General features: G+C 27.8%; 1 protein-coding gene across 1 annotated transcript; it reads left to right on the top strand.

Annotated features, from left to right (window-relative positions):
• The first annotated feature begins 20,370 nt into the window (after positions 1-20,370).
• Positions 20,371-24,925, top strand: LOC112716652 (protein NSP-INTERACTING KINASE 1). Its single transcript, XM_025768602.3, has 10 exons — positions 20,371-20,649; positions 20,727-20,859; positions 20,951-21,022; positions 21,142-21,285; positions 21,411-21,482; positions 21,605-21,664; positions 21,787-21,884; positions 22,001-22,150; positions 22,456-23,177; positions 24,306-24,925. Exons 1-10 carry the CDS (start codon positions 20,418-20,420, stop codon positions 24,630-24,632), a joined length of 2,010 nt encoding a protein of 669 aa, XP_025624387.1. The 5' UTR covers positions 20,371-20,417; the 3' UTR covers positions 24,633-24,925.
• The last annotated feature ends 841 nt before the right edge of the window (positions 24,926-25,766 follow it).

Here is a 25,766-nt window from a genome sequence, read left to right as displayed (position 1 = left end):
TTATATATAAAGTTATTGTGTTGAAATTATTTTACATGATACAAAAATCATGCTATTTATAAAGACTAGCGAGCACTGTTGTACCTGTTCAGCCGCTTTTCTATTATTTTTAAGAAATTAATTTTATTTTTTTGTTAATATATTATTTTCTCTTTAAATTTATTAGATAAGTATTTTTTTATTTTAATATTGATGTGATCTTATTTATATCATATTTTATTAAAATTAAAATTTCTATAAAAAATCTTTAAATATTAAATTATAAAAGCTCGCAATAGAGAGGTATATATATTATCAGAAAAAATATAATTTAAAAAATGATAATAACATTATCCTAATTTAAAAAGAGTATACATAAACCAAAATATATGTTAGTTATTTACAAAAAATAATTTTTACTTAAATGTCATGAATATTCATATTTGTCTTCATATATTTTAATTTTTAAGTGGTAGGTCAAAATATGAATCTAAATATGAAGAGGCCTTCATTTTTTTATAAATAGTGAAAGATAGAAGAAATATGAATGCTTATTTTTTTCGTTTTAAATATCAAACTGTAAGAATAATTAATAAAAAAAAATAGGAGAGTATATAAAAATTGTGTATTTAGAAAAAATCATTCATAATTCATTATACATCTTCTTATTAATAACTTTTCGAGTTTTGAAAAACTGTCAGATTTATTGACCATAAAAATAATTATATAACCGCTTCAATATTATTCAATTAAAAATTATGTGTAACAAAATCAAAATATAAATTTAAAAATATTATTTACAAATTTAATATTTATAAACGTTATTAAGTTTAATTATTTATTTTTAATAGTATTTAATTTGAGACCGAGATAAAAATTTATATTCAAAAGACTCTTTATCTTCGTGCATATTTCCAATTGTTAAAAAACATTTTATTTTTTTAAATTTTATATTTAATTTTTAGATTTTTTTAATCTCATTATTTTTTTAAAATTTTTAATTTATATTTTTATTATATCCCCTTACTATATTAAACACTATTCTTTCTCTTACTATCTCTCTCTAAACACATACTTGTCATTGTCTCATCACCATTATTATATTTCCTTGCTTTCCTTTCTCATTTTTTCCTTCTCCTTCCACCTTCTCTTCACCCGACCGTAATTAATTATTACCAAGTATTATTATCGCAACTTTTAATCTTGTCTATCACTTCGATTTATAACCATCTATTATATTAACTTTTATGAGTTGTTGAAATTTTGCTAAAAGAAGTAAGAAATAAAGCATTTAAAATTTTTATCCAAATTATCAAATTAATTTTTAAAACGTATAAAATTTATAAATTTAAATTAAATAAGATATTAAACAAATTTAGTATGTTGTTATTATAGGTAACAAAATCAAAATAAAAATTTAAAAGCATTATTTACAAATTAACTATTTATAAACGGTATTAAGTTTAGTTATTTATTTTTTAATAGTATTTAATTTGAAGTCAAGATAAAAATTTATATTTAAAACACTATTTATCTTCATGCATATTTCTAATTGATAAAAAATATTTTATTTTTCTTTTTAATTTTATATTTAATTTTTTTAAATTATCTTTAATTTTGTTATTTTTCAAAATTATTATTTTATATTTTTATTATATCCCTTTACTATATCAAACACTTTTTTTTTCTTATTATTATTCTTTATACACATACTTGTCATGGTCTCATCGCCATTATTATATTACCTTGTTCTCCTTTCTCATTTTTTTTCTTCTCCTTCCACCTTCTCTTCACCCGACCGTAATTAATTATCACCACGTATTATTATCGCAACTTTTAATTTTGTCTATCACTTTGATTTATAACTATCTATTCTGTTAACTTTTATGAGTTGTTGAAGTTTTGTTAAAAGAAGTAAGACATAAAGTATTTAAATTTTTTTTTCAAATTATCAAAATTTGATGTCAATAATCCTAAAAAACAATATCAAAATATATTACTTTTAACTAAAATAATAAAAAAAATACATAATTGTAAGTTTTTAAACTAATAATTATAAATTTAAGTCGCAATTTAATATAGTACATTGGGACAAAAAGACAACCATTGCTATTCATATTTGACTGCTATTATCTAAGTTTTACATTTATTTTATTGTGCACATTAATTTAAGTGTACTTTATTATTTTATTTTACATGTTTTGAAATAATGCCATTGTATTATAAGGATGAGATTAACTTTCATAATCTAATGCGAATCTTTTTATTATTTTGTTTAAAATAGTTACTTAAAGTGAAACACTATATAAAGAGAGATAAAAAAACTTTTAGATTTATGGTTCTGGTTTGCTTCTTATTAATCCTCACTTAATATACTCAAATTTAATAGCTTTGATGGTAGTGAATTTTTGTAATTAGTTAAAAAATTTTAACTTTTTCTTTCTCTCTCTCCGATCTTGAACAAACTCAATTTTATTATTAAATAGTTTTTTAAGTTCAGACTTCAGAATATTTTTAACTTTTTGTATAAAGGTTAGACTTAATAAATTACCAAAATTCAAACCTATTCTCTTAAACTACTTCTTGATCGTATAATTAGAATCGTTTAAACGGAAGATCATTAGACCCTTAAAGTTTTTAAAGTAAAAGAAAAATACAATAAAATAAATTAATTAAAAAATCTATTAAAATAAAATGGTTTACAAAATAATAAATTAAAACTTACATTACATGGCTCATGAGTTAGACAAATAAAGAGAAGAAAATAATTATAAAGGTTGAAATAATAAAAAATGTATAACATAATTTTTATTTTGTCACATTTAAATGTTATTATATGTAAATCTAATAATTAATAAAAAATAATATTATCTAATGTAAAATAGATTAAAAATAAAAAGAGATTAACAAAATCAATTAACAAAATTCTAAAAAATTAATTAACAAAGTTTTTATATTGCTACATTTGTTGTGTTATATGTCGAACTAATAATTAATAAAAATAATATTATCCAATGTAAAATAGAATACAAATAAAAAAAAAGAAGTTAACAAAATATGTGTGAGAAATTTTCATTCTACAGATAGGTGTAGGCTTTTTGTTATCTTTTATATGTTAATTATGTGATAAATAAAAAATATAAAATTAACTAATTTTTTTGCAATACAATTTAGAAAATTAATAAATGTCAACAATAGTACTCTATATAATTAAATATCAAATCCAGTACTCTACATAATTAATAGCTTAGATAGTTTAAAAAATTAACATATTAATGTTTTTAACGAATCTTTGATGGGTGCGAATTTTCTTGCGTCCTATATATATGTCAATCAAATAACTTAGCCAATATGTAAAATAAATAATATTGTGGTAGACAAAATTAATAATTTAATTTATTTTCAAAATAAATATTTATGTATTCAAATTTTGAACATAATACTCTACATAATCAATATTTAAAAAATTAAAAAAATATTATTACAAAGTAATTTAAAAAAAATAAGTTAACAAAATATTTATAGAACTCTTTCATTCAATTACTGATAGGTAAGGACATATAAAAAACATAAAACACATATCAAATAAAAAGAAACTGTTTTGTTTCTGCATCAAATTGATAAGACAAAAAAAATATTTCTTTCTACATTAAATTTATAAAAAAAAGACATAGTAGTATTTGCATCAAATTGATAAGACAAAAAAAATATTTCTTTCTACATTAAATTTATAAAAAAAAAGACATAGTAGTATTTTCATATGTCAAAAGTTGAGAATAAATTAAAAAAGCAGATAAATGATTGAAAATATAGATTAGATAAATAAACTAAAGAGAAGAAAAGATATAAGTGGATGTTATATGTGAAAATAGTGACCGCTGTAAGACTAAATGAAATTAACAACTGCAGTTGACGAAGGCAATGAAAGAAGACGAAGGCGAGAGTGTTGAAGAAAGGAGAATAATAGAATAGCAAGAAAAATACAGAAAATGATATAAATTAAAATTAATATAAGATTAAACAAAATATGAACATGATAAAGAATGAAGACAATGACAGAACAAACGATATAAACTAAAACTAACAAAGCATGAAGATATTGATAGAACAAACTATATAAACTAAAACTAACATAGAATTAAACAAAGCATGAAGATGATGAAGAATGTGAAGATATTGATATTCATACCAGTCCATTTTCTTTTTATTTATTAGCAATTTACAGACTGTCTTACATTTTTTAAAACTGTCATTTTAGTGGGAAGTTATTGGATTTTTCAAAATAAATTTTATGTCTATTTTGTCATTATAATTTAGTTTCCAAAATAGTTTATTGTAGGATTAATATAGTCCAAAAAATTGGACACCAAAATCATAGTCAACTCTCTGTATTGGCTTTATATATTGTTGTTAGACGTATAATATATATATATATATATATATATATAGAAAAAATAATAAATTAAAACTTACATGGCTCACCAAAATCATAGTCAACTCTCTGTATTGGCTTTATATATTGTTGTTAGACGTATAATATATATATATATATATATATATATATATATATATATATATATATATATAGAAAAAATAATAAATTAAAACTTACATGGCTCATGAAATAGAAAAATAAAGATAAGAAAATAATCATAAAGGTTGAAACAATAAAAAATGTATACCATAGTTCTTATCTTGCCACATTTAAATGTTATATGTCAATCTAATAATTAATAAAAAATAATATTATCTAATGTAAAATAGATTAAAAATAAAAAAGAAATTAATAAAATCAATTAACAAAATTCTTATTTTAGGTCGCCAAATTATTTGAAAAATCAATTAACAAAGTTTTTATATTGCTACATTTATTGTGTTATCTGTCAAACTAATAATTAATAAAAAATAATATTGTGGTAGTCAAAATTAATAATTTAATTTAGTTTTAAAGTAAATATTTATGTATTCAAATTTCGAACATAATACTCTACATAATCAATATTTTAGAAAATTAAAAAAAAATTATTACAAAGCATTTAAAAATAATTAACAAAGTATTTATGAAACTTTTCATTCAATCATTAATAGTCAAAGACATATAAAAAAATAAAAACAGATATCAAATAAAAAGAAACTGTTTTCTTTCTGCATCAAATTGATAAGACAAAAAAATTTATTTTTTTTACATTAAATTGATAAAAATAAAAGGAGATACAGTACTATTTTCATACGTCAAAAGTTGGGAATAAATTAAAAAAGCATAGAAATGACTGAAAATATAAATTAGATAAGTAAACTAAAGAGAAGAGATATAAGTGAATGTTATGCGTAAAAGTAGTAACTCAATGAAATTTGCAACTGCAATGGATGAATGCAATGGAAGAGGATGGAGGCGAGAGTGTTGAAGAAAGGAGAAGAACAGAACAGCAAAAAAAATATAGAAAAGTAAAATCCAAACTGCAGTGGATGGAGGCAATGGAAGATGCGTTGTTATATTTATAGAAGTAACAAAACTGTTTTCATTTTAGTGGGAAGTTAATAGAAGTAACAAAACTGTTTTTATTTTAGTGGGAAGTTATTAGATTTTTTAAAACAAATTTTATGTCTATTTTGTCCTTATAATTTGCTTTATTAAATAGTTTATTGTAGGGTTAATATAGTCCAAAAAAATTGGACACCAAAGTCATGGTCAACTCTCTGTATTGGCTTTATATATTGTTATAGATATTTTCAACTAGTTTCATAAATATTCATCTACTAACTACTAGCTATTACTGATTTAATTCCCAACTACTAACAACTATAATAATATTTTAATATGCTCAATAATCCTCAACTTGGATAAATTTCGATGAGATAGTTGAGAAAGAGGCGTGTGGCGCGGAGAAGACAAAAAAAATAGCGGTGCAGTGTGGGCTGCAATTTGGTCATGACAGAAGGAGGAACAGGCTTCTGTGAGCGGCTGTGCAGTGACACATAAGAGACGATGCGTGCAATGCGGTGACGCAGAGGAAGAAGATGCGTGCGATGCAGTGACGCAGAGGAAACAATGCGTGCGATGCGGTGACGTATAGGAAGAAGACGCCTTTGGTGGCGGCAAGTGATTTTTGACCTGTTGAACTCAGAAAAAAAGGAGAGGAGACGTCGGGGACGCTGCGACGACCTATTTTGAACTGATAGATAAAGAGAGGAAGAAACAAGACTACTTCCCTCGTTCTGTGTTTGAGAGTGAGGCAACGAAGAAAGAAAAAGAAGAGAGAATAAAGGATACGTCAGGACGCCGCGACGATCGTGAATAGATAGATAAAGAGAGGAAGAAAATGTACAGACAGGAGGTGGTTTTTTTTTACCAAAGAAGAAGGAGAAAGGGAAAAAAAAAAGACAAAGAGAAGAGAAAAGAAGAAAAAGTGATAATGACAACAAACTTTGATTTAATTTCGGGTAATAGAAAGAGAGAGAAAATTATATAACCAAGACAACACCAGCTATTTGAAAACAGAAGATCATCAGTTTAGAGGAGAAGGAACAGAGTCGGTGACAAAGGTTGGATTTTCACTAGAATGGAAAGGGTTAGTGCGATTTTGTGCTACGGTAGAAGATGATTCTACCATTAGAAAGGAAGAAGATAATGGAGACTGATTATTTGGGTTTAAAGAAAAAAGTATGGTATTTTTTACCGTAAAACTAATGGCTTATCCTCTTCAAGGAGGATACCATGACTCTGATACCATGTTGAATTTCTGGGAGAGAGAGCAGAATAAGAAGATAATATTATATATGAAGTGGTTGTATTGAAGTTGTTTTACATGATACAAAAGGTATGCTATTTATAAAGATATTTTCAACTAACTTTATAAATATCTATCTACTTACTACTAGCTATTACTGACTTAATTTCCAACTACTGACAACTATAATAATATTTTAATAAATATATCGAATTGATTTATTAAATTATGTTAAATAAACAAGTAAAGTTAAGTCGATAAAGTGAGATATTAAATGAGTTTCATCAATTAAAATAACCGAATCATGTTTAACCAGTTTATTTTTTTTTTAAATTCTAAAAATTTATTTCCTATTTTGCAGGTTTTTAATAATATGTTTAACCCTTAAACTACTCAGATCTTAAGATAGCGTTCGGAAAAAAGAGATTAAGAGACAAAGACTTAAGTATTATGTATAGAACTGAATTATATTTTAATATCATATTTGATTTAATTAAACAAACAAAATTATTTAATTATCTTTATTAAATAAAAATTAAAAAATAAAATAAACTCCTCCTCCTCCTCGGGCACCCTCCGACTCCCTCATCCCTCTTCCACCTCCTTCTATTCACCGTTGTCTTCTCCTAACACTCCTTCCGACGAAGCTCTCTCTCCTGTCGCAACACTTACTTTGACCTCCTGGCTTCCAGCCCCTCCAACAAAAGCTGTCTCCGTCTGTTTCGGCAGCTTTGTCCCTGCGTCGTCGTTCTCTACACCGTCGAGTCCACCCCTGTGTCGTCATTCTATGTGCCATTGAACCCCTTTCCCTGTGCTTTTGGCTGTTCCTCTTGAAGAGGTTGTGGAGACAAGCGAGACTATATTGGTGGGATGGTGGTGTCGGTGATGAGATTTGTTTGGAAGGTAAAATATTGGACGAATACAGTGTACTGCGAGAGGCTCTTAGTCCGTAGTATTAATGTTGCAAATGTGAGAAGTGTATGAAATTAGTCTCAAATAAAAAAAAAAAAAAACTACCAAAAGTACCCATGAAGTTTATGAACGCTGACAAAAGTACCCATAAACTAAGGAAATTAACACTATACCCATGAAAGATGAATTTCATATGACAAAAGTATCCAAATCCTAAATTTTTATTGATTTTTTAATAAAATTTCCAAACTACCCCACTCTTATCCCATTCTACCGTCACTCTCTCTCTTCTCACATCTTCCTCTCTCCTCACTTATCCCTCTCTCAAAAATGCTCACAGAGCCTTCTCCCTTTCACTCTTAAGGTGACTACAACACCTTCATCGTGCGTCTGTGACCCAACCTGAGGAGAATATCGTCATGGAGCACCTGTTGCAGCCGAGGAGAACGTCATCGTGGCGCGCCTGACCCAGCAGAGGAGAATACCATCGTCGCACGCCTGAGAAGAGAGAGAGGTCGTGGTGCTCTTGCATGCAGGAAGAGGGTTCGGTAAAGAGAAATCAAAGAAGAAAGGGAGGTGGCGCTGTGGATGGAGGTTCTGCCACTAACGATGTTACAAGCAAAGAAAAGGTATTTCTTTTTTTTTAACGTTTTTTATTTCATTTTTCTTCTTTTCAGAAATTGATTTAGTTACTACTAAAATGATATTGTTCTATTTTTTTAAATCTGCTTCTATTTTTTATGAAGGCTGAGATTGATTTACAGAAGATCAGGTTTATGGCTACTTCTACTTCTAATTTTTGCTGAAATAAATTTTAAATTTGATGAATGGATTTGTTGATTTTTTATGGTTGATGGCTGTTTCTACTTCTAGGTTTGCTAAAGTGAATTGAAATTGGATGAATGAATTTGAAAATTTTTATATGTTGAGTATTTTTTGGTGTTTGATATATTTGGTTTGGATATGGATTGTAAACTTATGAGTGAATCCGCTGAGGTCCGATCCTCCACCACCACCACTACCATTGATTTCGGTCTGGTTTGTTGTGGGAGTAGTTTCGGACTCTATGGCAAGGGTTGGTGTAGATTGGGTTATGAAAGGTTGAAAAAGTGAGTTGAGGTTGAGTGTAGGGTAGTTTAGAAATTTTATTAAAAAATCAACAAAAATTTAGGATTTGAATACTTTTGTCATACGGAATCAATCTTTCATGGGTACAGCGTTAATTTCCTTAGTTTATGGGTACTTTTGTCAGCATTCGTAAACTTCATGGGTACTTTTGGTAGTTTTTCCTAAAAAAAATAAGGAAGAGTGAGGAGTTTATAAGATGAGAGACCTATTAACTTATTATCTTAAGATTTTAAGTTAGATGTAATGTCTTATCATCTTATGTTCTCTTACTTGATTTCTCTTCAAAATTTCTCTCGTGATCGACAGCTTCCCACGGCGGCCCAGCAGGTAACACATCGTAGAGAAAAAAAATTCTCAAAAAATTTTAGTGATCTATGTCTCTAATTTTTAAAAATATTAAAAAAATTAAAATTTTCATTATAATCTCAAACCAATAAATATAATACTAAATTTTAGTTCCAACATCAGTTTTTCTACCTTAAATCAAATGCTAACTAATGGACCTGCCTTGCTAAAACTAGAGGGAGTTGCATTTCAAAAATTTATCAAGTTTCCAATTACAATATGCCATGCCACGTGTGAATTGCAAGTGCCTTCTCGCACAGGGCAACTTTTGTCCGAGAGTGGCTACGGGAAAAGTAGGGTGGCCTTTGTACAAGAAGAGACAAAGGGAAATAATACACACAAACTGAGTGCTAAGAAACACTACAACAAATGTAATTGTTGTTGTGTCCCTTCCTTGAGTTCCTTCAGTTTCATTTAACCCTCTTAGCTGTTATCACTTTATATTGGGTCCTCAATTTCTGTACATTCTTTGTTCACTTTGTAAGTTCTAACTCTTGAAAATGATCTTTTGTTCTTTTTTAATTTGTACATAAAATATAAAAACTGATTATATATTTATGTAATTTTAGTATAACTATATTACTGTATGTAGTTATGTAACTTTAAAATTTTAAAAAATATTGCTAAAATTAAAATAATATTTTTTTCAATATCTATGCATCATAAGTTGTGCCGAACAAAATTAATCAGGGATTGGTACAATTAATTTTTTAGAATCTATATTTTGGAATTATTTATTTATCTGCTTGATCTATGTGAGGAGAATTTTTCATATATTAGTGATTACCATAGTTGTAAAAACCAAATTAGATCGATCGATTCGATCAAAAAATCGATGAATCGAATTTCAAACCGATTCGATTTACTTTTTAGACCATTCAAAAATAAAAACCGATGTAAATCGATAAGAAGCAACAAAAATCGATTAAAATCAATGAGAATTGACAAAAACTAATCCAACCAGACCGGTCTAGTAACACCGGAATTTTTTCCAAAATAATAAGGATAAGGTTTGAACTTGAAACCTCATGGTTGCAGCCATGATGTTTGTTATTATTATATATGACGAAAAACTAATTACATAGTAAACATTCAATTAAATAATTTTATAGATATCTAATTTAATTTAATTTTGTATTCTCTATTTTTTGAATTAATTATATTTTAATATGTACCATTATTAATATAAATATAAATTTTACTATAAATTTATTAATCTGCTTGATCTATTTCAATGCTAGTGTTGTGATTAAGGTTATCTATTTTGATGTTAATGTTGAGATATATTGATATTATGGTTAGATGATAGGCTTTGTGAATTAATTATGTGATGTACTAATATGTTTGTTACTCTTATTGTGTTAAAATTAAGATATTATTATAGCAGTACTGACAAAATTTATGTTTATTTTTATATTATTTATTTTTAGAATTTGAGACATGATTATTCTTAAATATTAGTGAAAATATGTATTTAAAATTTTAATTTTAAGTTTTTTATTGTTTTATATTTTTATATTTATGTGGAACTGAGTCAACCGGTTCAACTAGTAAATCAATAACTTGATCGGTTTGATTCTGACAACTATAGTAATGACACCCAGTTAGGTGGGGTTGAAAGAAGAAACATTAGGAGATTGATGGTTGATCTAAACATGCCACCTAAAGATAGTAATGATGGGTTGAAGCATGAAGATTTGAATATACCACCAGAAGACATGTGGCAAGCAGATGTTGAAAGCCACGAGAGCTTTGCAGTTGGAGGTCCAATGATCAATCTATATCTAATTAATCCTGTATCCAATAGTGAGAAGGTAGAAGTTGAACTGATTGATATACCTAATAATGATGATGAGGAGGAGGATATTGAGAAACTACTTTACAAACTCGCAATTCGTACTGACTCAGCCTGATATTTTCCAGCCATATGATCATCTCCCTCACTTTACTACGTTGAATCTGGATGCAATGAACCAAGATTGGTATACTGATCAGGGAGGTCTCGATGATGATCCAATTAATGAGTTCGTAGTTGGGCAACAGTTTGAGAATAAAGAGAAAGTTCTTATGGCAATAAAAATGTATAGCATCAAGAGGACTGTAGATATAAAATATTAGCAAATGGCCATGTGAAGTATTCAGTTTAGTGCACTCAGTTTAAAATGGGTTGTCAATGGAGCATACGCATTTTCTATCATTAAATGTAGAAAAAATGGGAGATGAGAAAATACAATGATCCTCATTCTTATGAAAACATCAATTAAACAAGATCATCAAAGGTTGGACTCGAAAATGATAGCTCAAGTGATCTTCTTAATGATAAAAGCCGATCCAACCATTAGCATAAGGGTTTTGCAAGGATTTGTTAAAACCCACTTTAACTATAAAGCATCCTATAGAAAAGTTTGGCTTGCAAAATAGAAGGTAATCGCTTGAATATACGGAAATTGGAAGGATTCGTACAATAAACTTCCTAGGAGGCTATTTGCAATGTAGTTGTACTTACCATGTATGTGTCATTATGTTGCCTTTAGTTATATATGCAGTATTAAACGAACTTATGTGTTGATACTTTCAAGAATTGTAAACTGTTTATCTCTATTGATGGTACTCACTTGCATGGTAAATATGGAGGCATCTTGCTTATGGCTGTCACCCAAGATAAAAATTCAAATAAATTGTCTATTGTATTTGTAGTAGTAGAGGGAGAGAAGAAGGAAACCCTGCAAGAACTTTGGGTACCACTCCCCTTTGCCTCAGCTACTATCATGACCGTGCATCACATTGATGTTGAGTGGTGATGTAGGAATATGCTGATCTGAACCGAACTCTCTAACTACATGGTCCATCTGGTGCTACTCGACAATCAAAAGCATAGTAGAGGGTACACAACATTCCATGTACCCTCATCCTGTAATACGCTATCCGAAACGATGTGCTGGATGAGTGGGTCATCATAAAGAATCCAATCAACATGTACAAGTTCCACACATTGTAAAATATATGACAAGACAATTACTTACGAACACATTTGTACTTAAGTCCAAATATATAGATTACTTATGTCGGTAATTCTAATACTATTGAGAATCCGTCTCCAGGTCCTCAGTCTAGTCTCCTTACGATTCCTAACGGGCTCGTATCCCAACCATCTGCAAATCCTATTAGTTCTCATAAATTACGCATTCTTAATCGGAAGAGTTGAGAATGACAAAATAAATAATAAAGACTAAATACCTTTGAGTCAAGGAAAATTTCCACTCATCAAATTCTTGGAGTTGACATAGAATAATGTAATGATATGCCAAAAAAGGAACAGAGCATCACAGTTACCAAGTTTTGCTGCCTACTATGTGTGGCTTGACACATTTGATGGTAGAGAAAGGCTAGAACAGCAGAATCCTAAGACATCTAGCCACACTGATTAAGATTCTCTAAAAGTGGGAGCCACATCCACCTTATATGGACTCAGTCTGACGCATCCGAAAACAACATACCTCCTCCTATAATCTGCATGATATACGCTTGAGTGTACTACATATATCGCTCTTCCATGGAATCCTCTCCAAATCATGGTACACTTTCGCCCGAAATCATGATAGATTAATGACCTACTTACTCTAATTCTGTCTGTCAACAAGTTTCGGTATAGCTCCTAGTAACTGCATACATAAATTTTCTATGCTACGTTCACTAGATAATATCTTCCATCTTATCATATAGCTACTAATAGAATTTCTTTCTATCCAAAATCCTAACTTGTAAGTTACATCCTCCAAGATGATCGTCATCTCCCACAGAACAAATGAAAAGTATGTGACTCCAAACGCCACCTCTTGATCAAAGCAGACACTTGCACCAGTCATGATCCTAGTCAAGCATGTAGGTACATGACTGAAGCTAGCTTGTGTAAAGAATGGCCTTGCTAGTTTGTTGGGGGCATGTTAGTATTTTTTTTTAGTACGTAAGATTCTACCACCCTAAAAAGATAAACAAAATCATATAAAACTCCGACTACTAAAAATATAATTTTTATACACATTGAATGCATAATTTAAATTTTATACCATATGTCAAAGTTCTCTGACAATATGATTATTCCTATCTAATTTATACATGTTCTGTTCATAACCTCTCAACAAATTTTGTTCATAACCTCTCTACAAATTTTGCTCCATCCGTACAATCTATATAAAACTTAAAAAATATAAAAAATAATCTCGTGAATACATAATTTATTTATACATGTCCAAATCGTCAAAATTAATAATTTATTATTATACTTAATAAAGAACACATAATACTAATGCTAATAATATGCAAATATTACTCTAAATACACTTTAAATTTAAAATAAAATCACAAACAATTCTATTGTAAATATCTATATCTATATATATTGTGATCTATTTTAAAAATATTTACTTCTACAATAATTAAAAATTATTCTATATATTACTATTAACTCTAAAATTATAAGATATTCTAAAATATTTATTCCTATAACAATTAATAACTATTTTTACATAATATTAATGTAATTATTCACATAATACTAATCTAACTATTCTTAAGTATTCATTTCTATAATAATTAATAATTATTTTTACATAATACTAATCTAATTATTCAAATAATATTACTATAACATTATTTAAATGCTAATAATATGCAAATCCTGCTCCAAATCACAAATAATTATATTGTAAATATTTATTTCTATATATTATAACCTACACTAAAAATATTTATTTTTATAATAATTAAAAACTATTCTATATATTATTATCAATTTTAAAATATTTATTCCTATAATAACTAATAACTATTTCTATGTAACACTAGTCTAACAATTCACATAACACTAATTTAACTATTTACATAATTTAACTATGTCTAAATATTTATTTTTATAACAATTAATTATTATTTTTATATAATACTAATCTAATTATTCAAATAATACATTATATAAATTGAATAAATAAATAAATATAACATAAATATTAAACAAAAACAAGAACAAAGACAAACAAAACTAACCTCAAGGGTGAGAGGGAATTGAGAAAGTTGAAAGAGAAAATTGAGAGAATCTTAGAGAGAGAAGCTAGAAATTAAAATTCAAAGAGGAGAAGAAGCTTTTTATAATTAAGCTAATCAACGAACTGCATACAAATTTTTAGTTCGTAGAGTAATTAGGTGAACTGAAGCAAGCATCTTATAACTCGTCGAGATATTAAACAAACTGATAAATAAGAAAAATAGAGCTCCGTATTTAAAGTCCGATTAATTTTTTTAAAAATATATTTTTTTTATATCAAGTAGCTACGCTTCTTAAGCACTTTTTTATTACATCTCAACTCTTCCTTTCCAAATTTGTTTCATTCTCATTCTCTATCATCCTAAATATATTAAGTAGCTACACTTCTAAAGCACTTTGTGTTTATTCTCTTTTTTTCTCTCTGGCACCACCGTCTCCAACAACATCGCCTTCATTTCATCTATCTCTTTTATCTCTATCTTCGTCTAGTGATAAAAAATAGTGTTGGTGACTGGAGTGGTCGACTATTATTGTAGATCTAATGTCGCTATAATCGCAAACACAAAGAAAATTGCTTGTGTCGAACGCTGCCGTAACTCCGAGCACGAAGAAAATCGTCCAACATTGTCTTTTGCCTCCGCATCTCCTTTTGTTATCTCCGTTATTTTTCCCATTATTTGTCTCACTTTCAATGCGTCAACAAACTCTCACCCTCCCTCATATATAGATCTGTTTGTGTCTTTTTTTTTTTTTTTTTTTTTTTTTCAATTTGAATTGTTTAAATGATATTTGAATTGGAGTTGTTAATTTTTTATTTATTTGAAATAAAATAAAAAAATCAGTAACAATAATAATGGTGGTAGAAATTGATAATGATGGTAGTGATAATAATGGTAGTGATGTTAAAGTTGTTCTGATTTTATAGTAAAATTAATTTTTGAATTAGATAAATGTATCTTGTATATTATGATTATTATTATCAAATATACTGTAAAATTTGTGTATATTTATATTCGTGTATTTTTATATTTTTGTGTCTATATCTTTATTTTTTTTGAGACAATCATCAAACACAGTCTAATGTCTAATATGTATGCTTTACATAAAAATAATTTTATAAACGTATATATGAATTTGAATGTCACAAAAATATATATATATATGGATTTGAATATATAAAATAAACTAATGAAAATATGTTAATGTCTTTAATTAATTTGATGAGCGGAACTATTTACACTTTTTTTATTTGTCTATTTACGATTTATTTTTAATATTTTAAATACCATCTCTATATATATAATCAATTTGATTTTGTCTCAAAACTAGCACCATAAAGGAAGAATTATCCTATTTTATTTGAGATCTCTTAATTAAAAAAAAACATATATCATTTGAATTAAGACTCATTGACAATTTAGTTTATACTTTATATTATTATATTGAGCTTTTTTTTAAAACTAATTAAGTATTATTGATATCTTTCTAACTCAAAAACTATGTATTCTTTTTCGATTTTGAAGAATCAAAGCAGCCCAAATTTATCTCTCTTATAATTGAGCATGCGTCTTTTGTTGAATTTTAAAATAAACTTTTGATAGAATACTAATTGTTTGGTTAATATGGAGATCGTAGAAAAAAAAAAGAAAATTGTGATAGATATTTTATAATTTCTTTTTAAGTAAAAATTATGATTAACAATTTTATTTACTAATTTTTTATTATTTTAAACAAATCGTTAGTAACGATTTTTATTGCATTGTACCGTCATAAAATTATGACTAACAATATCTCTTTACCTACAATTACAATCACTATTGAATAATTCACCCTTTTCATCTCATATACAAGTAATATATCAAATATTCGGTCATAATTAACAAAAATAATTAGCACTAATGGCTTAGAATCTATTGTTATAATAAGGGGAATTTGATTATAAATAAATAAGTTATAATCAGTAGCAAAAAGAAGGAAACATGATTGAGTGAAAACTAGTTGTGGGTCTAAGAAGAAGAGGAGTGGCAGCTTTTGCTTTTAAAAATTTGTTACCCTTTTTGAACAAAATTTAGGGTATGACTGTCTGCTGAGGATTAAACCAAAATGGCCCCATAGTGTTGGTTGTCTAGCCTATAGTGTTTTTTGAAATCTGAAAAAAACACACACATGATGTATTATCATCATGCCAATTATTCGGTTATAACAATCAAATTATAACCAAATTAGATTGGTCTAGTGGTTAGCTCGTTAGTCCGCTTAAACAAGTGTTGGAAGTTCAAATTCTACCTTGCAACAAATCCTTAAATAGAGTTCGGTACTGCGACGAATTAGTCCTTAACCTGCCATACAGGTTGGGAGATACTATAAAAAAAAAAATCAAATTATTCTCTCTATTTTAAATTAATCGTCATTTTCACTTTTTTGAATTTATTGAAAAAAATAATATATTTAAAAGTCATTTACATATATTAATTTTTTTATGAATCTACAAAATAAAACGATAATTATTTTAAAATAAAAGATAATTCTTTTAATCAAAATGTAGAATTTTGAGATGTACATATTTAATTGTTGAGTTGGTAAATGTATTATGAGAGACTAATATAAATAATAAATTTTTTGAGAATTAATTTAAAAAATAAATAATCTTTTAAAAATGAGTTTAAAAATTAAAATTTTTTGTGTAATTTTGCATGGCAAAGTTTGCTTTGGAACTCTACAAACTACAAAATACAAAAGACATAGTAAAACTAAAAATTACAAAGAATGACAACAAATAAAACTCGATTATCATACATAAATATTACACCTTTATGTGTATGTTATTTGATGTTATCATTATAGTGCACCCATACACTAACATTTCCTTTCATTTTTTTTTTTTTTTGGTTTCCCACGGTATCCCCCAACCCGACAGGTCAAAGACTAATCCGTCGCGGTACTGAGCTCCATTTAAGGGTTTGCCGCTGGCCAATGGGTTGCTGAACATTTCCTTTCATTTATTCTTTCTTCTTTGCATTGTAAAAATATTGTCTTCCTTAGAAAAGTTCGTTCTCCAAACCATATTAAGAGATAATTTTGTTTTGTTTTTCTAATTTTTTTCTCTTAATAGCTTAGGTTTGTTTTGAAAACTATTTTTCATTTGCATTTTGCTCCTCATGAAAAAAACTGGTTATGTAATTTCAATCTAAAAGGCCTGCTGTTCACATCCTACAAAAAGAAACAAAAAAATAGGAAAAAGAGAAAGGCATTTTGAATTATGAAATGATAAAAAACAAAATGCTTTTCACCATCAAAAAAAGAAAAAGAAAAAGGGGGAAAAAAAAGATAAGAAGACTTAACGGAGTCTGAAAAAACTTTTACTGCCATTTTAAAAAAAATTTCCAATAATATATCCATTTTAAGGCATTTTTACCGCTTTAATTTCCATGATAAAATGTTTTAATAATAAAGATATGGTAAAGTATATTTTTTATTTTTAAAGTTAGGTAAAAGTTTTAAAAATATCTCTAAGTTTTATTTTGTCCCAAATTTTTTTTATTTGCATCAAATATATCTCTCACAGCAAAATTTTCAAAAAATTTAAGATCAATCGAATAATTGATGCCAATCGAAAACTTAAAGATATTTTTAAATTTTTACCAAATTTTAGAGACAAAAAATATATTTTACCCATGAAAATATAATATTTTCATCTCTCTATCCTTATTATGTCAATTTTTTGTATTAATCTTTGAGAAAGGAAAAATTAGAATTTAGTTTTGATATGTAAAATAATTTTACACTTGTATCCAATTACGTAATACAACTACTTTTTTACATTGACCACGTGAATAGTTATTTAAAAGAACGAATATAATTACACCATTGTGTAAAATATTTTATACTATTAGTGTATCAAAATTAAACTTGACAAAATTATTATTAAATAAGTCTAAGTACACTTGCAAATTAAAAAGAAAGAAGAAACAAAATCTTAACTCTAGATTTTAGGCACAAAACGTTGCAAATATTATTTTATATACTAGTTAGAACTAAGTCTTATAATTCCAATAATGGAGCAGCTCATATGGCATGTTATAATGGATTAGTGGGTGACCAAATCCATCATCAATCTCAACACCTCCTTCTTGAGATTCTGACATTCTTAATACTTTGTACTAAAAAAATATTGTGGTTTGGAATTTTACCGAATGGCCAAACTCAGGGAATGTTGGATTCTTCACAATTCCAAGCTTGAGAGCATAATCCATCTCATGCATAAACTCACCAACTTATGGCTTAAGCTTTTTGAGTTTTTCAACAAAACCGAATAAAATATCAGAAAGGGTTTTGGAGTAAATAAAAGCATGGTGGTTTATACTCAATTATACTGTACCTTGTTATTACTATTTTTTAAAAATAAAGTATGGCGAAAAATGAAAATTATAGTTAAATTTTTGAATAAAAAATACATTACATATGACATCTTTGTTTTTTTTTTTTATTGAAAAACATCTTTTATTATAATATGATTCGTATATCTTTTTAAGATAAAGCCAACCATGCCTGTGATTTCCGTGATTATAAGTTAAGGCTACGTTTATTTATAAAGACGGGATACTGAAATATGAATATTGAGATATAAAATCGTGTTTAGTAGATGACATATGAATAAGAATATTATGTTCAGAGACACTAAACTAGTATATTTTTTGTCTAACACAGAAATATTAACAAAAGATATAATTTATTTTTTATTTTTTTATTATTTTTATTAATTTTTCATAATCATACTTTTTATTATTATATTTTTTTTTTCAAATTTTTTAAATAAAAAAAATAAAAAAAAGTTAAATTTTCATGATTTGTTCTACTTTATTATCAAACAGAATATAAGAACATTAAATTTTGTCTTGTTCTTAATATTTTGTCTTATCATGTTCTAAAAAACAAACGCAGTCTAATAATTAACTACATTTAAAATATTATTAAAATTAAAATTCTACATTTTTATATTTCAATAATTTTTTTATCTATCACTTTAAAAAATATTGTTACATAATAAAAATTATAACTTTAATTTTAACGATGTTTTTTAAATTTTACATATAATTACCATGTCACCATAAACAACATAACATGCACGTATTTCTTTAACTTGTCCAATTAAAGATTAATTCATTGTGAATTAGAGTTTTATTTAAGAATTTGTTGTTAGTTAATAAATTACTGCATGTACAAGACAGAATTTTTGATACTTATTTAAATGAATTAACTGCTAGTATAGACCAACCCAACTTAATTTTTTTTTTCAAAAATGTAAAAATTTAAATTCGCAATCTCTAAATAAATATGAAAAAATTATATCATTTGAACTATAGCTCGTTAGTAACCCAACTTAGTAATGTATTTTTAATAGTATGTATTGGATAGTAAAATCAAATGATATCTCCCGTGCTTTAGTGACCTTTTCTTCATATATTTTTGTTTCTTTCGGTTTTGTTTTGCTGTGGTATGCGTAAATTATTGTCAAGTACCTCTTTTCGCTTTCTCCTCATGTGAATCATTATTCATTAACCACACACAACACTCAATTTCCCATTATCTCCTTGCATTATTGGATACTATTATTTCCATATTTAAAAAATTACAGGGTTTGAGGGTAAAGAACATAGCCAATATAATCGTAAGATAGAAAAAAAAAATGTCAAAATTTAAGGGTGATAAAATGAAAGTCTTAATAAGATTTTTATTTTTAATAACATGACATGTTAAATACCGACAAATCTCAAGTTAACACACTACATTTATGTATTAATATTTGCTAACAATAAATATCAAACTCAAAACTTAAAAAAAAGGAAAACTTTTTGAGTCAACAATTTTTAGTAATTTCCATCGTTATTTTACTAGTACAAACACTAAATTATTTTTATCAAATAAATTTTACTGATTTATACGTGTAAAATTTGAAACACATGAGTACAAACTGTATTTATTTTTATATGCAAAATTTTAGTAAATATAAATACAAATTATATGCTTCTTGTGCGTAAAATATCTATAAATATGAGTGCAAATTATTACTAATCAAGTGCGGGGCAAAAATGATAATTGTTAAAAAAAAAACTATATAGATATTGAAGAAACTATTATTTTCTTAAAATCTTAGTTATAATTGGTTGGTTTTTAAGGCCATGAACGTATTATCCTGATAATAATAATATAAAAAAAAAGAAAGAAAACTGATTCAATGACACAGGCATGTTGCTAAGTTACCTTTATATTATTCAAAAGCATGAATGTCTTTTTCCTCTTGGGCCTCACCTGACACAAGATTGTTCATCAATGGGATTCTCATTCTCCCTTCAACTCTTCAATTCTCCTTCTTTCTCATTTTGAAACAACTCACTTTACTTTTGAGATCAATGGGGTTCTCAAGAACTGCAGAATCTACACTTCTTCTTGTGGCATTCTTCTGTCTTCTGAGATCTGCACATGCTTTACTTTCTCCCAAAGGAATCAACTTTGAAGGTATAAAGCATAAACAATAATCAAATATGGTTTGCTTTTCAAGCTTTCAAAATAACTCTAAACACTCTTTAATGTAGTGCAAGCTTTAATGGCCATAAAAGCTTCTCTAGTGGACCCTCATGGCATTTTGGACAATTGGGATGGAGATGCAGTTGATCCATGTAGCTGGAACATGGTCACATGTTCTCCTCAGAGCTTTGTCATTAGCTTGTGAGTTTCTTCATAAAAAGACTCCATTTTTACTCACTATATTTGAACTTCAAAAAATGGGGTATGTTTACTTGGTTTGGTTTTGGTGCAGAGGAATTCCAAGTCAGAATTTATCTGGTACTCTATCACCAAGCATTGGAAACCTAACAAACCTTCAGAGTGTGTAAGTTAAAAAAAAAAAAAAAACACTATACTCTTCAAAATGTGTGATTTTGATGATTCTTGTGTTTATTATTTATTTATTTATTACTGCTATTTAATGCAAAGTTGGGTCTTTTTCAGTGTGCTGCAAAATAATAACATAACTGGACCAATCCCTTCAGAGCTAGGCAAACTTTCCATGCTTCAAACACTTGATCTCTCCAATAACTTATTTAATGGGGAAATTCCTCAATCTCTTGGTCATCTCAGAACACTTCAGTACTTGTAAGCATTTATGAGACCTATCATTATTTCAGGCTTTAAATGCTTTATTTTATTTTCTTTATTTTTTTTTGTAAGTTACAAAATTAGCTGATTTGTCTAAATAATAATTATTAAAATGGTTTCAGGAGGCTTAATAATAACAGTTTTTCTGGGGAGTGTCCTGTGTCAGTGGCTAACATGGCTCAGCTTTCTTTTCTGTAATTTCCATGAACCTTTTATTATTATTAGTATTATTTTTTTATTTTACTTCATTAAATGGTACATTCTTTTTTCCTTTTCTTCTTAAGTTGAGTTGTTGTTTTTGTGATAATCAATTCAGTGACTTGTCCTACAATAATCTAAGTGGATCTGTACCAAGAATTTTGGCCAAATCATTCAGGTATATGAATCTTTTGTTTCTTTCTCTAGCATGCACCAAAACAAATTTATTAAATTTCTATTTTGGTGTACACGTAACATAGTTGTTAACTTCAAATTCTTCGGCTCTTTATGTTGTTTCAGCATTGTTGGAAACCCCCTTGTATGCACAACAGCAAAAGAAACAAACTGCCATGGAATGACACTGATGCCTATGTCCATGGACTTAAACACTACTCAGAGTAAGATACTTTCAGAATTGCTTATTTGATTCTTGTAAATTAAAGTTGAATGCTATAGCCATACCCTTTGCATAGTCTTTGGATTCATGTTAACAGCAATGTCTTTGCTTCCATAGGTGCTTCACTATCAGGCACACAGAAAACTCACAAAATCGCCATCGCTTTCGGCTTAAGTCTTGGATGCCTCTCCTTTATAGCTCTTGTCTTTGGACTTGTTATATGGTGGAGGCACAAGCGCAATAAGCAGGCATTCTTTGATGTCAAAGGTACATGCCATAAGAAATTTTTTAGTTGAAGTTAACTACTTTTGTTTAGGTGGTAGAGCAATATCTGATTGGATATCAGTATAAGAAAGCTTCGCATTGATAGTGCATTGAAATTAAATCGTAAATTTGTACCTGATACAGCTCATAATCTCACACAAGAGTCTATTGTTATGGACTTGAAGCATGAATTATGCATAATTCTAATACTAGTTAGAAGTATATGAATAATTATATATCTAACAACACGGATTAACGAATTTGGTCCAAATATACTTGCCCCTTGATGTGATTATTTGATGTTACAGACCGGCACCATGAAGAAGTGTACCTTGGAAACCTGAAGAGGTTCCAATTAAGAGAACTTGAGAATGCTACAAACAACTTCAGCAACAAGAACATACTGGGAAAGGGTGGTTTTGGAAATGTGTACAAAGGAAGACTTCAAGATGGGAGTGTTGTAGCTGTGAAGAGGCTAAAAGATGGGAATGCAATTGGAGGGGAGATTCAGTTTCAGACAGAAGTTGAAATGATCAGCTTGGCAGTGCACAGAAACCTCCTTAAACTTTATGGATTCTGTGTTACAGCAACAGAAAGGCTCTTGGTTTATCCCTACATGTGCAATGGGAGTGTTGCTACACGTCTGAAAGGAAAGCCAACATTGGAGTGGGGAACAAGGAAGCAAATAGCATTAGGAGCAGGAAGAGGACTGCTGTACCTTCATGAGCAGTGTGATCCAAAAATAATCCACAGGGATGTGAAAGCTGCAAACATATTACTTGATGAGTATTGTGAGGCAGTTGTTGGCGATTTTGGGTTGGCAAAGCTTTTGGATCACAAAGACACACATGTCACAACTGCTGTCAGGGGTACTGTGGGCCACATTGCACCTGAATATCTCTCCACAGGCCAGTCCTCTGACAAAACTGATGTCTTTGGATTTGGCATTCTCCTTCTTGAATTGATCACTGGCTTGAGGGCTTTGGAGTTTGGCAAGGCTGCTAACCAAAAAGGTGCTATGCTTGATTGGGTGAGTTTCTTTCTTTCTTTATTCCAAGTCTTTTAATGAATCAAGTTAAATCAAGTTAAACAATAAAACTTAGAATAATGTTAACTATAATTAATTTTTGTTATGTTAGATCAATTTAGTTAGACTTGATTAACAAAAAAGACTTGGATAGATAGCATTATTGTGTTAAAAAATTTATTATTTTATTTGCGAAAAATACTTGTAATTATATTTTTTAGTAAAGTGACAAATAAACCCTTAAAAATTTATACTTCGAACAGATTAGTGCTGAAAAAAGAACTAAAGTAGCGTTTGTTTTGAGGTACTGGGACAGAGACGGAAAAACTGAGACCCATTATCATGTTTGTTGGTTCAGAGACTGGTACTAAAATTTCTATCTATGTATTCAATATTAAAGTATCTCCAAAAATTAAGAACACAAGGAACTGAAATTTTTAGAGACGGAGATTGAAACTTTAATAACATTTTATACCTAAAATACCCTCATTTTAATTAATTAATTCCAATTTTACCCTTTGTACAAATTAAATTAGAACTTTATTCTTGTTTCAATTTCTGTCTTCTATTTTGCACCAAATAGAATACCGAGATTTATTTCAGTCTCTGTCTCTGAATCTTTGTCTCTCATTCCTAGTCTTTCGGTCTCTGTCTCTGAATCTTTGTCTCTCATTCCCAGTCTTTCAGTCTCTGTCTCTCTACCAAACGTTACCTAATTAGGTTATCTTCAAATTAGCTCCTATGATTAGGGTAAAAGGCCTTTATTTGAACTAACTTGTTCACGTTTGTTATCCTAAAAGACTTAATTTGTATTTTTTTTAGAGACTAATCTGTTTGAAATATAAGTTCTCAAAAATTTATTTGTCACTTTACTCTATATTTTATGTACTCATTTAAATATAAATTTATCACTGTAAAATCAAGGGCGAAAAATACTATTTTTACCTATTTTTTAAAATCTTTGATATTTCTTCTTTAGTAAAAAGATTGTTATCAATAATAACACACCAAAACTACTCTTTGTAAATAAAAAAAATCCCTTATATATATATATATATATATATATATATATATATATATATATATATATATATATATATATATATATATATATTGTTGACATTGATTCAGGTAAGCAAAATTCACAAGGAGAAGAAGCTTGAATTACTTGTAGACAAGGATCTAAAGAACAACTATGACAGGATTGAGCTTGAGGAAATTGTAAAGGTAGCTCTATTGTGCACACAATATCTTCCGGCCCACAGGCCCAAGATGTCTGAGGTTGTGCGCATGCTTGAAGGTGATGGGCTTGCAGAGAAATGGGAAGCCTCACTAAGTGCCCATGACACAACAAAGCCCAACAAAGCCCATGAGTTCTCTTATTCAGATCGTTACTCTGATCTCACTGATGACTCTTCTTTGTTGGCCCAAGCTATGGAGCTTTCTGGCCCAAGATGAGAATTTTTTCTGTTTAATGTTTTATTTTTTTTTATAAAGAAATCATATGAAGTTGGAGGTGATATGATAGTTAGTTGACTTTGTTTAAAATCCCCCTAAGATTAGATGAATGATAGAAGTGTTTAAACTTGGAAATGACTATTTTTTTCTTTGTTATTTTAGAGAAATTGTACAGTGAAGATTGTTGCATGTTAATTGCAGTGCAAATTTTGTATTACTAGGCATTCAGTAAAGCTTGATGTTGTAATTTTAATTGATTGATTGATTAATGAACTACTTTCAAGTTTTCAACATATTTGATGTTGTAATTAAATCTATTAATCGAATTTAACATGTATTAATGACGAGCATATGGGTAATAGGAGGGGTTGTTATTTATTTGATAAAAAAAAAATAAAACTTTAATAATTTTTTAATCAAATAATAGGCTTATACATGATGAAAATAAAAAATTTAACATTGATTAATTTCTCAATTTTTAATTTTTTTACTAGGTACTAATATGGATAACAAAAAATGTAAAAACTAGGCCAATACAACAAATATATTTTAAGAGTTTAGTTAGAGTAAATGTTAAGAACTTAAGGTTATCATCAATAAAAATATTAAAATTTATTATTTTAATAAATACGTTGAAAATTTAAATTTTGTATATTTTTTATATTTTTTAATTAATAATTTTCTTGTATATTTTTTATATTTTTTTAATTAATAATTTTTTCTTAAGGTATATCTTAGCTAAACTCTAATAAAATTTTCTATCAATGTTAGATATTATTCAAACCAACAAAATGTGGGATGGCTGGTGGGTAGTGGGTACAAGCAAATTTATTGAGAATGCTAGAAACTGATATTTTTTTGTGGGGGGAAAAAAAATGATTTGGTGATCTAACATTTCTCAAATTTATTATGTGTGTTCTAGTTTCTTAGCACTTCTTCTAAACCTGGCTAATTTGATAAAATATTTTGGAGAGATAATTGTTTCTTTAAAATATAGAAAATATCTCACTTTGTATTTGATAAATTAAATCGATAATATGTTTGTGCATTTAGCGAGTTAAAGCTCAATTTGGCCTGATACTTAAAATGACTCCATAATTTCGTTAACACCAATTAGAACCCCCAAATTTACAA

This window comes from Arachis hypogaea, chromosome 10, assembly GCF_003086295.3.
Source record: "Arachis hypogaea cultivar Tifrunner chromosome 10, arahy.Tifrunner.gnm2.J5K5, whole genome shotgun sequence".
In the NCBI taxonomy this organism is placed as follows: Eukaryota; Viridiplantae; Streptophyta; class Magnoliopsida; order Fabales; family Fabaceae; genus Arachis; species Arachis hypogaea.
This window is presented reverse-complemented; position numbering and strand designations above follow the sequence as displayed.